Genomic DNA, 14,661 nt, shown 5'->3' on the forward strand with positions numbered 1-14,661 from the left:
CGGAAAACGAGTTAGCCGTGAGGGGAGTGGAGAGGAGAGTATCCGTAGAGATAACATCGCCGTTCGCTCCGTGTTTGCTACCGCGATACTTTCTCTCTCTAACCGATGGTCTAAACAGAAGACAGACAGAGATCTATTATCCGTCTTTATCCAACTGACGCATCTCTCACTCCTGCACATAGCACAGAAGAGAACCGTAAAAATGGACATAGCACCGCTGAGAACCACCTAAACGTGGACATTACCGACGTGGAAAATGGACATTGGCTACGTAGTTCAATGTCCATTTTTCACGAAACATAGAGGCGCTTCAAAAGAAGGTTCCATCTAAACTCGAAGCCTGTCCCCTCTCAGGTTCCTCTCTGCCTGAAGTCACACCAAGTCACACGGACATGCGCAAGAAAATGCGCCCTTGCCAGCAAGTAGCAACAGTCCCTAGACCAATGCAGGCCAGTGCACCGTTATGTAGATCCTAGTGTATATGTTTGTTAAAAGTACATTAGATTGTAAAAGGTGTAAGAAAAGTATTTACAATATTGAAAATTCTAGCTGGTAAGTAAATTAGTTCTGATTCTTTTATCGATATCATTTGAACTTTCTTATTTCTTCTCATTTTTGGTTATCGAATTTAGTTGTAGCATATCCATCACAGAGAGAAACATACCTAACCTATTGGTAACAGTAAAGTATCTTCCATTACATTGCAATTTGCAATGATATATTTTTGCAAGTTATATTGCAACAATGTTACATCATTGCAAATTGTAACAAAAATAACATAAAAACATTGGAAATGCACACAAAACCTTATTAAATATCGCAACATCAACATTTTAAGAACAATAGTGAATATCTAATTTATATATAATATTTATATACATAAATATATGTGAATATATAATGTATACAATTTGTATACTATAATTTATCAAGCAAAATCAGACATGATGGCATACTTTTATTATATTGACTTATAAAATAGATTTAAGAATTTATATCTATGTGTCAAAAAGGCAGTAATTATTTTCGGTTATTTTAGTTACTTATATTTTAGTTATTCATATATGAAACGAATACAAAAAAGAATTTAATATTATTATTGTCTAATATTATGCCTTAATATCAATAAGATGAAGTAAGAAAAGAAAAGATACATATATTGCAGAGAAATTAGCGACATAATCTTATAGAACTCAAGAATATTGCAAAAATATTTCAGAGCAACATTACAAAAACGTTAATAAAATTGCATCAACAGTAAAATGTTCACTCTTAAAAATTTTGCAATACATGATTGTAGCAACATAACAATATAATATATACCCAGATAGCACACAGCATTCAAAAAGAATTCAGGTTTATGTCACCAATACTGAGTTTATTTTGAAGTGCAAAAAAAATTCTTTTCCTGACTTTTTCTTTCTTTTTCAGAAAAAGAAATTCTTTTGCATTTCAAAATGAACTCAGTATTGTTGACATAAACCTGAATTCTTTTTTTAATCTTTTTGAATTCTCTGTGCTATCTGGATATGTAATACTTTACAATGTCATATAATAATGAAGCTAATTAACACAGTCTATGGAATATATGTACAAATACTAAAAATTAAGGATATAATTATATAAATAAATTTACAATGTACTATGAATGAAGTATTATTATAATACGTAAATGATACGTACTATTATATAAAATGTATAAATTTTAATATATTATTAACAGCACAATTGCAAATTTATATTTATATAATTATTTTCTTTTAGTATCTGTGCATATATAAGTCTTATAAATTATTTGTGATTTAAATAACAATGTTATTTTTAGTGTATTAGAATTACATTAAAATATAATATTAAAACTTTACTGTAAAAACAAAATTATAAAACTAAATTATATTTTAGTTTGAAAAATTTCTTTAATTTCGAAGATTGTTATTATCAAGTATTTTTAAAAATATTGTAAGTAATCATGATAAATTTGTGCTTAAATTTGAGTCTCTTGTATAAAATTATTTGAGGAATCTGAAAATTTATACGTTTATACAAATATTTATATATAAAATCTTAGTTTATTTTCTCACAATTTCTTTATAATATTACTACAATATTATTATGTAACATATCTGTACCTGTATTTTAATAGTATTTCTAAAACATTGTATTACATTATGTAAGATTACAATATTACTACAATGTAGTTGTAAAATTCTCTGCCATGAAATAAAAGATATAATTTTGATAAATCTGTTGGTGCTGCAAGACGTCTCAACTAAAAGAGTCTTTTGTGTTAGGAGCAATGTATGGTGTTATCATGCGGGAATTTCAGAGGACGTTCTCCTTTATTAGTATACGAACGTTTTCGTTCCTGACTCAATTGGATTAATTTTTAAATTGTAATAGTGGTCTCACAGATCGTTATTGAAACTTTATTTATCAATAACTTTCTTAACACTCACAAGAAACAGATAGTACCTTTGAAACTGATAGTACCTTTGTATGCCATCTCTGTTCATACCAAGTACTGCGGTGATTGTCATTCACTACGAACGTATAATATAGAACGGTTGGAACATTAGCGATCCCACAGAAGTGGGGTTTACTGCTTGTATTATTTTTGCCGCAGTATTGAGCACTTACTATTAAATCTATAAATTATTGACAGGTCTATGAAGACAACAAGTAAAATATATGTTTATATTTGTTGATTATACAGAAAAAAGTCGCCAATTCTGACATACTACTACTTTATTTTTTAATTGTTTTTTATTAAACAAAAGCTAAAAATAAAACTTTGGAAATGTAAATACAAACTCGAAAGTGTCTTCTAGCAAATAATATAGCAGTTTTTATAATATTGTTTTGAATTTTGCAATAATTAAACTTTTTGTAAAATTAGCAGAAATGATCGCCTGACAAAATAAGCTTTAAAACTGACATAATACCGACCGTTATTTTATATATTTTTGAAATATTGCTGCAACATTGCTGAAGATGTTGCAAAAAAAGTCTTTGCAGTATTTCTGCAACGTTGCAGCAATGTTGCTTCTTCTATGCTGTATGGGATATCGGCATAAGTGATTTTCTTTTAAATTAGATGAATGCAAAAATTCGTGTCGATTATCATAAGTGACCGCAACATTTCGCCGCAACAGCGCTCGAAATTGATTTATGGTATTGCTTACAGACAGAAGATCATACATTACATCTAGTCCTTAGAAACAGAAACTTTCCGTTTATGGGGCCGTGTGTGTTCAGACGTGTTCCATTACAATATTTTTGCAGGATTGCTCACGCAACTGATTGGACTTTGTAATCCTAAATTTTAACTTTTGCATTCCGACTTTGTGTATTTTTGTGTTTAATATTTGACTTTTATGTGAAATAGCCATAATGTTCTCAGTTAATTTTAGGACAGAAGCCAGTACTGACTCAACTCACATCTAATTCTTAGCTCTTATAAAAATGTAGTGATCCCTCAACGAATTTCTGTTATGTGTTTACAATTTACACAGATATACGGGATCTATAACGCCGTTTCAATCGACCTTATCTACAGAGGTTCTCTTGGCAAAATACTCTCGGCTTTCCGAAATTGCTTTCCGAAAGGTAGCGGTCGAATAAAATCTGATGTTTAAATCAGTGGGATTTGAACACAGATCTTTGACCCAAAGAGCAGGAGTCTCTGTGCCACGATTACTACATCGGACAGGTCACCCTATGAATAAGCCCAGACAGCATAAAACATTGCAGTAATATTACAGTAACTTTGTAACATTGTTGTAATATTACTGCAATGTTTAATGCTATCTGGGAGTTCATTGTTAGACACTATCCAATTAAGTCGATTTGTTTGTTAGAATGTGTTGTGTATATTTATTTTACTGAGTTATTGTCAAAAATAGAGAATGGTATTCCACAACCTTCTTCCTTCCTCTATGAGAATAATATGTTTTTCAATAATTTTATTTCCTTCAAAAAGTAAATTTTTAACATAGAATAAAAGTTAATAACTTTTTAACTTTATTATTTAATTTTTTAACTAGTTACGACTCAACCTGGAATTTGAATAACATATTCACATGAAGAATGACGTCGACCAAAAGTGAAAAAATGAAAAAAGAATTTAATGATAAACTTTGTGAACTAATTTCAAATAAAGGTGGTAATCGTGGCTATCTGTCCAATGAGAAGTACGTGCTGCTAAAAAATGAAATTAAAGAACTTAAAATTAAAGAACTTAAAAGGACAAGAAGAAAATCCCAAATGATTATCAAAAATTGAAACGTTTTGATTTAATAAAAGTTGGAGATAGTGAGAAACTTATATATCCAGTATCCGATAACTCAGTTATAAAATACTATGTCACTAACGAAGAACTTTTTGATATTATTCATGACGTACATTTTTCTATTGGACACAGAGGTAGAAATAGAATGACAAAAGAAATTAAGAAAAAATTTAAAAACGTTACAATAGAAGCAACTATGCTTTATTTAAATTTATGTGAAATTTGTCAAAAAAAGTCTAAACTTCCTGAAAAAGGTTTAGTTGTAAAACCAATGATTTCCAGTGCAATGAATAGTCACTGTCAAGTTGACTTAATTGATATGCAAAGTCAAGAAGATCAAGGATTTAAATTTATTCTTGTGTATCAGGATTATCTGACCAAATTTGTACAACTGCGACCACTGAGAACGAAAACTGCAGAGGAAATAGCATATGCGTTATTGGATATTTTTACAATTTTTGGAGCTCCTTGTGTCTTACAAAGTAACAATAAAAGAGAATTTTTCAATAGAATTATTGAAAAAGTTTGTTCTATGTGATCTGAATTAAAAATTGTTTATGGAAAACCGCGTCACAGTCAAAGTCAAGGATCCGTTGAACGTGCCAATCAAGATATCAAGAACATTCTTAGCACTTGGCTTCAAACACACAAAACCATACATTGGAGTGATGGCTTGCATTTTGTACAATTTATGAAAAATAGAATCTATCACGAAGGTATAAAGTGTAGTCCGTATGAAGCTATGTTTGGCCAACCAGTAAAGATAGGACTTAAAACTTTCAATTTGCCCAGAAAAGTCCTACATTTTGTCAAGTCTGAAGAAGATTTAGAAGAAATACTTTCAGATTTAAATATATCTGGAGATAGTAAAGATGAAGATGAAAATAAAGCGCAAAGCGAGGAAAATCACAGCAGTGAGGAAAAAATAATGATAATGAACAAAACGAAGAAGATAAAAATAAAAATAAAAAGCAAACTGAAGAAACTAGCGATTATTTGGAAAAATTGAAAGAAGTTAGAGAAATTAAAGAAAAAAGAATCAAAATTCTTGACATTCAAAAGAAGGTAAAATTTAATTTACAAATTCAAGCTAAAATAAAATGAAAAAAACATGTGTCAAATTTCCTGAGCCAAATATCAGCGAAACCATCAGATCACATATATCAGATGTTTATAGGGATAGAAGCGATCCAAAAAAATCTGCTAGCAGTAATATTATCTAAAAATAATGATTTTTATGAGCTGGGAACAGAACATGGTGTGCTATCAAAATTCTATGCCAGAAATAAATTCTGTATATGTACAGAATCATTCATTAATCCTGATGAGGTCTCATCAAGAAAAGTTAGCTTACGAGAATACGTGAGGAAATCTTTTCTCTATTTGAAGGATAAGGATTCAGGAGGTGTAATTGTACAAAAAATGCTAGTCTAATAAATGTAGCTATAGACATAAGAATAAGTTATGTTATTTAAAATGTCATGATAACTTATCTTGTTTAAATAAGTAGTTGGTTTGTTCATTTGTATCTGTCATATTTCATTATTCTGAGCATTTTGAATATTTTTATTTTTATTTAATTTGTCATATTTTATTATTCTGAAAATTTTTAAGTACTTTTATTTTTATTTAATTTATTTCTTTTATTTTTTTGTTAATTCTTTTTTGTTAATTTATTAAAGATTTATTTTTTTCTTTTTATTTATATATTAAAATTTTAAGTTATCATAAACTTTATTTGAATAAATTGAAGCTTTATTAACGTAAAAATAAGCAAATATATCAAACTTTTCATTAAAAAAAAATATTTATATATTACTATTTAGTACCTTAAATTTTTTTAATCTTTTAATACACAAAGTGAGTTTTTATTCTTTTTATTCAAAGTTTGCAATTGTTATTCTCTTACAAATAAAAATTTCCTTATTTTCTAATTTATTTAATAAAAAAGGATCAGTAAAATTTAAATAATATCTTATTCTTAAAAAACTAAATTTTATGTATGTAGAATTACTTATTCTTCTTCATTTCTTATATTCCATTATGATTTTTTAACTTTTTCTCATTCATTTACCTTATTAAGTACATTGTTGGTGAAATTCATTATCTTATTAAATTGAATCTATCACATATTAAAACTGGTGACGTAAAAATTGACAGATACATGTATACATATATGCACAAGTTTATATTCATACTTAAATTCAATTGTGTATAGGAACTTTTGCTAATCTTATAAAATATCCATTTTTCATATTTATAGTAGACTCATTAATTTATCAATTAAAGCAAAAAATTTCAGTTACAGAAAAATATTGATATGTAAATGTTAAACATAAATAAAATAATTTCTGTCGTTGTACAGTTTTTCTTCTCAGATAATGACAGAAAAATAAGTAAAACAAATAAATAAAAAGTATTCAAATGTACGGTAAGTTGTACTAACAATAAGTAACAAGTTGAGATTGGTGGAAAACAAAATACTTTTTTTTATATTTTCAGTCTTTCAATCCATTAATCACATTGTCCGTGGACATTATACATAATGATGGGTTATTTTGATTAATTTTAATAGTTTTGCTTTCATTATTCAAATTTCCCAAAAATAGCGGATATTATGCATATTGGCCAACCATTATGTATAATATCCGAATTAATCAAATTGACTATAACATATACATAATTGCTAATTATAATTTTTACGTAAGAGTTCATCATATAATTTAATAAATGTTGTCCTGTCGGGAAATTTGATAATCAGACACGAATTTTTGCAATTTAATATAATAGATTTATTATATTATTTATGCTCTTTATGTAATTTATTATATAATTATACGATTGCACTGCAGATCGAAATGAGCTTTCCGTATGTGGTCATACAATTTCTGAAAGAAGGAACGTACTCCGAAATTCCGACTTTGTGGCTTACAAAAGATTTTACTCGATGTAGATGGCCACCAACTAAGAATGTTAACTTCTTTATTAAAAAAAATTATCCACCAGAGGTTGACTGGTCATATTTTGATGTTAGAGTGGAATGTCACTGTGGTAAGCATATGCATAGAAGTGGCAATTATTTTAAATATAAATTATTCAATATTAATATTTTATATTTACAGAGACTTTAGAAAAAGCACGAACAATAGCAGAAAATGCTAATTACTCAATTTCTTGTGACGAAATCAGAGGGCGTGGAAAAAGAATTATATACAAAAAAAAATTTGACGATATATATGATATTTGTGATGACAGTGAGGATGACGATGATGGTAATTTAACTTTAAGATCAAATTATTTTTTGTTCTTATTGAACCTAGAAATTAAAATTCTCTTAAAAATTATACTTTTTTTTTTATTTCTTTCAATAATTTGGTTTTTGTCAATGAATTGGTGTAAAATTTAACAAATTGTTGATACTTTACTAATTTTTATTACATTTTATAGATTCATCTTCACAAAATCAGATTCCCCAGAAGAAATTAAAAATACATAAAAGTCAGGATTCGTCTGAAAAAAAATCTTTATGTGACAAAAACATCTTGCTTAAAGAGCAATCCTCGTTTGAAAAAGTTGCACAAATTGCTGCCGAAAAAAACTTCTCTGCACCAAACAGTTCTTTATGTGCTAAATTACAAACACAGATAATTGTTCCACAAGTGGATAAGCTTAATGAATCATTGGCTCATGAATCCAAGAAAATTAATGGACAAAGTAAGATCTTAAAATTATTTTCTTTTCAATAATGTTATCTTTAACAAATTACTAACATAAAATGTTTATAGTTGAGACGTGCAAAGCAAAACGTTGTAAATTCTCGATAAAAAAATATGATTTAAAAAAATGATTAAAATTGATAGGATTTCTATGTGATTGTAAATCGTGTATCGTTCTCTAACAGGGCTATCAGTCATCACGAAAGTATAATAATACAAATTGTAGGCGGTTTATTAAGACGTGAAACTTGGTCATTTCCACCCCATGTGCGCAATTGTCATAAGATTCTATCATTATTTAGCAAATTTAAAAACTTATGTCTGTATATGAACAATACGAACAAAATTTTATAAATTTCCACCTAAATTTCTAGGATGTAAAGACTTATGAGAATTTATTGTAATTTCATTATACAAAAAGCATCGTTACTAATATATATGATATTTAAGCTCTAGGAGTTTGTTCATCTTTCGCGAGAGGCGTGCGGTAAGGGGAGCGACTCCTCTATTTGAGCATAGGAAAGAATGAGATAGAAACCACTACCAATCAAATATATTTAAAAAAGTTTACAATAATAACATATTTTATCATTTATTTGATTTTTAGAATATATAATAATTATTTTTTGATATTAGAAGGATCAATAATAACGGCTTGTATAATTGTGTAATATATCACTTGTAATTTAGAATATAAAGCTATGGTGAGATATGGCAACATCACCATTCTATAATAATTAATTGCACTAAACTTTGATGTTGTATCATAATATTATAGTTGCTGCTAGTCGAAAGTTTGAAGACGTATATGATTTCAATGTATAGACGATGGAAAGGCAAAATTGTCACTAAATAACAATATTAAAAACGCCTCAAACAACAAGAAGCAGGACGAAGAAAAAAAATTAATAGTGAAAATGTACCACCGGGTGAGTCTGTCTCAGAAGATCGTCGAATTGTAGAACTAAAAGTTTTAGCAAATAAATTAATTTGCTTTATTTATCAGGAGATATTAAGTCTCTTAAACATTGAGAAACACAGATTTGGCTTGGTATCTATTTTCTTCATTCGGAAGAAAAAAGATCAACAGATTTAGAATAGGTTAAGTATGAGAGTTGATGAAAATTGCACGTATTAGTAATAAAATCACGCGTAAAACAAAACGAAGTTGTTACATCTCATTACAATCTAACACTTTTAACAAACGACAGCAATAGTTTCTTGATTTATTATCTGTTGTCATACAAAAATCGTGCAGTGAAAATTAATTGTGTTTTTATCAACTATTTGTTGATGTATATAGTTTATAATAAAAAACTTTTATTCAGATAATAACATTATTTACGTTATAGTTATAACGAAATAAATCATCATTGCTATATATCTGTCTTACTCATAAGAATATATGTAAAAATCATGATTTTTGACTTTGGATTTCTCACAAACTGTGTAAACAAATTCTGTAAAATTGTAACTGTGAATTTGTTATGTCGCAAAAAATTTAATATAAAATTTTTACGCAATACGTAGCATTTTCCCAGTGAAAAATTTTTTATATTTAATTATATATAGTTATATATTAAATATATCAAATATATATAGTTATATATCATATATATTAAAATATATATAATTATATATAATCATGCATGATTTTTATGTAAAATTTATATACTATTATACAGGGTGATTCAGAACGACCTATGTGTTTCTGTAAAGACGTGTTCTTAGCTAAATTCTCAGACAATTTTTCCTATTTTGTCGAAAATTTTGTCCGACGCTTACTTTTTGAATTATAAGAGGATAAAATTAGCAAATTACGGCCGTGTAGACAAAGGCGACACAACTCATCGTTCGACGCGGGCGCTTATGCGGGTAATACATAATGTATGATTATATATAATTGTATACAATTATATATAAATATCATGCATAATTGTATATAATTATATATTATTATATTATTATATTTTAATATATATGGACATATTTGATATATAATTATATATAGTTATGTATGAAAAGTTTTTTTACCGAGTTTATAAAGGTGAACAAACTCCTTAAGTAATGACATTCCATCAGTAAAATAAGAAACAAAGTTTATAAGAATCTATCATTTTTTCGCAAACTGTAAAACACCTCTAAACATATATGAAAAATAACGAAATTTCATAAATTTCTATCTGAATTTTTAGAATAGAAATACCTATATTGATGTTACAATAGAAATCTTATCACAAAACTCTTATTCTTATATAATTTCTTTCGTTCATACACGATTCATATTAGTGAATTCGCGAACTAGATTCCATTATATTCAAAACGATAGGATTTTATTCCATTGTTTTCTATAAACTTTTTACCAGTGATTACTTTCAGAAACGATTGGAAAACGTATACACTTATATGCGGTATTTCACATATAACCTGATTGAAAGTGCATCAATAATACAGATTACAATCGATATACTATTTTATTGTTAATACTTTATACCCAATTGGGAAACTTGGATTAAGAATCCTAATTCAAAACAATACAGTTTTATTTTATCGTTATATATTAGCTTATCGGGTTTTTTTTATTAAAGATACTATTTTTTAATTTTTTAGTAGAAAGAAAATTTTTAAATTTATCGCTTAAAAATTTTTACAAAAAATTATTGATATGAATAATCTCATATTAATAATTATTTAATATAAATAACATTTATCATAATACTTACAAAAATATATATAAATTTTAAAAATTTAATGAAGTTCTAATTTTAAAAAATTGCGTTGAAATAATTAATTAAGTTAAAATTTCAAAACACTGTAAGTCCAAATAAAAATGCAAAAAATGCAACTTTTTTCTGCTTGTTTCTCAGCAGCACATTTTACAGATATTAGTATGTAATAGAAAACAGCGCTTACATTCATATTATAAGTACAACAAAACACATTTACTTAATTTTGGCACTTACAATGTTTTGCTGTAGCACGTCTCAATTAATACAATAACTTTTTTTGTAGATCTCAATTCTATTTCAACTGCTTCTCCATTATCTATGGATGGCGATGTTGGTAAGAATCTTGTTTTACATTTATCTTTATTTATTGTACACGTTGTAAGAGAATATAATATTCTAATGTATTATGCGTAAGTCTTAATCGCAAGCAACATGGTAAGAATAAATTTATATGTTATTTTAATTAATGTTGTTTCAGAAAAGCTGATCTCAATTTGTATTCAGACGTTAAATTATGTAAAAAGCATCGATCAAAGGTTGAGAGCTTTAGAAAAAAACGTTGTTAATATAGAACAGCCTACAGATATATTCAGTGACATACTTCCCATCAATTCCATAGAAAACCTTCAAAAATTTGAAGAAACCTTGGATGATATTGAAACAAAAACGAATTTTGTAAGTTAATTTTTTAATATAAATAATATTTATCATAATATGTACAAAAATATTTTACCATTTTTAACCCGCGAGAACAGTTATTTTGAGTAGTAAAAACGTGCATTTGGCTAAATGAGTATGATCCCGTTTAAGTTGCAAATAGAAACATTTCCGCAAAAATGAGTGATTAAAGCGAGTTGCATACGAGTATATCCAAGTAATAATAACATATATTTATAAGTATTTTTGGCATCAAAAAGGCATTACTAGAAATTTTTGATGCACATTTTTTGCGTATATTTGATTATTACGTCGTATCACTTATCCATTAATTAATAGAGAGTAAGTAAAATATATTTCAAGTTAAGCCAATTCTGCTGATATCTTACTTGATCCTCCTTTTGTGAGTAAAAGAAAATCGTATTCTAATGCGTTGTTGTCATGCATTAAAAAAATGAGTATTAAAAACAGGCAATCTACTCAAAAATACTCATATGCATATTCGTATATGTCATGTTTCTTCGCAATAGACTACATGTACTTGGGAGTAAAACGGGCATAAAAATGACAGAACGGGCTAAAATGGGCTAAAAATGGTCTATATGTAAAAACGATAAATTATTTTTGTAAGAAAAGAGTAGTAACATGTTGAATCATATTTCACTTATTATCTATTCACTCACAGAAGCATGTTTATTAAATTAACTTAATTATATGCTTTTAAGATCCAATTTTTAAAAAATATTGAAGGAAAAGGCAGCAAAAATTTAGTGCATCGTTGTATGAGCCGTTTATTTACAAATGAGTTCGGCAAAGCTTGTTCTTGGCGTGGACGCGGAAGCAATTATCGTATGTGCGATTTGAAATGTATCAATATTCTGAAATGTGAGTTATTTTAACAAATTTTGTATTTTTATTCTAAATTTTTATTTAAATTTAATAAGAATTTTATTTGTAATATTAACTATTAAATATTTTATTAGATGTATTAAAAGCCAAAGATCTCTCTGAATGCGAATTCGAAAATATAGCAAGCGAATGGTTCCGCTTTAGCAAAATGCGGTATGACCGGGAAATTAAAAAGACATTGCCTGACGATAGTAATACACATGAAAAGGTAATATATAATCTATTACGTAAGTTTCTGTTGATATTTTTACATACCGTTACTAAAGATTTTGAAAATCTTGTAGTTTTCAAATGTTTAAATGGAATACAGTTAATAGAAAAAAATTTTATAAAAAAGTCATATATATAGTGTGCTATTTTTTAATTTTTATATTTTTTGTTATATTTTTCTCGTAACAGTTTATAAAGGTTTTATTGGATTCCTATTTATTACATCCCTAGTTATTAACGAAATATGGTAGTATACGTTTTTTTGCATATAAAAATAAACATTCTATTTTCTTATCTATATAGTTTAAAATTAAAAATATAAATATATTTTTTGTAGACGGATTCTTCATTCAACGAATTAGAAACATCTCAATTTTTGTACGCAGAAGTACTTTGTAAGGAAGAGACTGATAACGCCTCCACAAGTCAAGAATTAACGCAGGAATGAAAATTTTCAACTTTATAACAAACCGTCCTTTTATTACTTTTCGATCATCTTCCAAAATCAATGTGATATAATATTGTACTCCGCGATATTATAGCTGCTAAATGTATATAATACGAAAATTATAAAAAAAAAGAAAATAAAAATAGTTCAAAGCATCTTATATCTAAATTTAAATATAATAAATAAGAATGTCCATTATTAGTTTTTATATCAATACTCGCAAGTTTTATGCTACGTTAACACTTAAATAGCCATTAATTTTGGGAAGTAATTTGTTATTTGTAATAAAGTTACAATTACAATTACTTTTTTCCAGTAATTTCCTTCTTTTTTATCTATAACTGTAACTTTTCTAGTTACATTTTTCAAATAAATAGTAATTAATTTAGTAGTTACTTTATATATTTCAATTTGTCAACATATATTTTGCGTTCAACAAAATAAAGTAATAAATCATCTTCAAAAATATTTATTATATAAACATTAAAGTTGAGACTTTATTTTTTTAAATAAATCTTGGAATATTGATTTACGATAATTTTCTCACGAATTTGATAAATCGAGAAATAATTGATGTTGTAATTTTGATAATATTTCAAATATAAATTAATTTATTAAATGTATTTTGGTTCTAAGCTTTTAAAATATCTGTGATTCATTATATATAAAATAATCGAGTATTTAGTAGAAGAAATGAAATAATTTAATAATGTTAGAAATGTAAGATTTTTGTATTTAAAATAGCAATAAACGTTACAGAAAATCAAATTTTCTTAGACATCACATATTTTAATATTATCCGTAGGAATTAGTGAACCAACATCCCCGTTGGGGAAAATTACTTATTTTGTATAATTATAACTTATATATACAATATATATACATACCTTACACAGGGTGCTTTCCAGCTACAACATAAGTCGACACTGTGTAACACATTAGTGTAAGAGAGAAAATTTTAGTTGTCTTACACTGGACATTGTGTTACACAGTGTCGACTTGTGTCGTAGCTGGAAAGCACCCATAGTAATACAACATACAACCACGATGCGAATGCGATTTGCTCCAGAAGTGCAAAACTCTCGTCAATAATATCCATGATTCCCATATGCTGTTTGAGGAGTGATTCGACGATATCGGTTATTCGTAAGTTGCATTACTTCAATTACGATTGTATGAAGATTTCTCGAGTCATTCGAATCCGAATCATAAACCTAGCACTGTATTATTTGTTACTAGATCTGAATGTTGAAAGTCAACAACTTCCAATTATTTAAAATAATTCTTAACTTTCTTAACAAACAATACAACAAAATTTACTTCGTAATGTTATATAATATTGTGAACCTATTTGATTATAATAAATTCATTATATCTAACAAATAAAATTTAGATTGTTGTAAATACTATTTTTATAAAATGATACTATTTATTTTATATAACGTCTGTTAATGACCGACATTATTTAACGATCCAGTAAGCAAAAAATTTAGTTTCATTATGATAAAAAATTTTTTTATTGTTTAATCTTTAAGTCGTAACATAAAGAGCGGAGTCTATTCTTTAATTTATAATTGAAATCTCGTTTAACAGGATTTTTGGGAAAATATTTTTGGCGCAATGCTGTTTATATTAATCCATGTCTCATTCGATAGGAGTTTATGGAACAGGCTAGAATCTTTTTCGAGTACTGTCATTATCCTA

At 27.1% G+C, this 14,661-nt stretch overlaps 1 protein-coding gene across 4 annotated transcripts; it reads left to right on the plus strand.

Moving 5' to 3' along the window:
* Nucleotides 1-347: 347 nt before the first annotated feature.
* LOC105198146 lies at nucleotides 348-13,150 on the plus strand. Of its 4 annotated transcripts, XM_039459525.1 has the most exons (11): nucleotides 356-552; nucleotides 633-681; nucleotides 7,141-7,339; nucleotides 7,411-7,560; nucleotides 7,736-8,002; nucleotides 11,017-11,067; nucleotides 11,212-11,408; nucleotides 12,116-12,275; nucleotides 12,374-12,507; nucleotides 12,699-12,756; nucleotides 12,847-13,112. In XM_039459525.1, exons 1-10 carry the CDS (start codon nucleotides 482-484, stop codon nucleotides 12,738-12,740), a joined length of 1,320 nt encoding a protein of 439 aa, XP_039315459.1. In that variant the 5' UTR covers nucleotides 356-481; the 3' UTR covers nucleotides 12,741-12,756; nucleotides 12,847-13,112. The 4 variants fall into 4 exon arrangements, with proteins under 4 accessions (XP_011163098.1, XP_039315459.1, XP_025995534.1 ...); XM_026139749.2 differs by lacking the exon at nucleotides 12,699-12,756 and having other exon boundaries at nucleotides 361-552; nucleotides 12,847-13,150; XM_011164796.3 differs by lacking the exons at nucleotides 633-681; nucleotides 12,699-12,756 and having other exon boundaries at nucleotides 348-552; nucleotides 12,847-13,150.
* The last annotated feature ends 1,511 nt before the right edge of the window (nucleotides 13,151-14,661 follow it).

This window comes from Solenopsis invicta, unplaced genomic scaffold, assembly GCF_016802725.1.
Source record: "Solenopsis invicta isolate M01_SB unplaced genomic scaffold, UNIL_Sinv_3.0 scaffold_67, whole genome shotgun sequence".
NCBI classification, from domain to species: domain Eukaryota; kingdom Metazoa; phylum Arthropoda; class Insecta; order Hymenoptera; family Formicidae; genus Solenopsis; species Solenopsis invicta.

What these genes read in the sequence shown, in the direction of transcription:
- LOC105198146 (XM_026139749.2), top strand. Translation starts at nt 482, where the DNA reads ATGTTTGTTAAAAGTACATTAGATTGTAAAAGGTGTAAGAAAAGTATT. An exon ending in TAGAGTGGAATGTCACTGTG is followed by an intron (nt 7,340 to 7,410) that starts GTAAGCATATGC and finishes TTATATTTACAG; the next exon opens with AGACTTTAGAAAAAGCACGA. An exon ending in ATCTATGGATGGCGATGTTG is followed by an intron (nt 11,068 to 11,211) that starts GTAAGAATCTTG and finishes ATGTTGTTTCAG; the next exon opens with AAAAGCTGATCTCAATTTGT.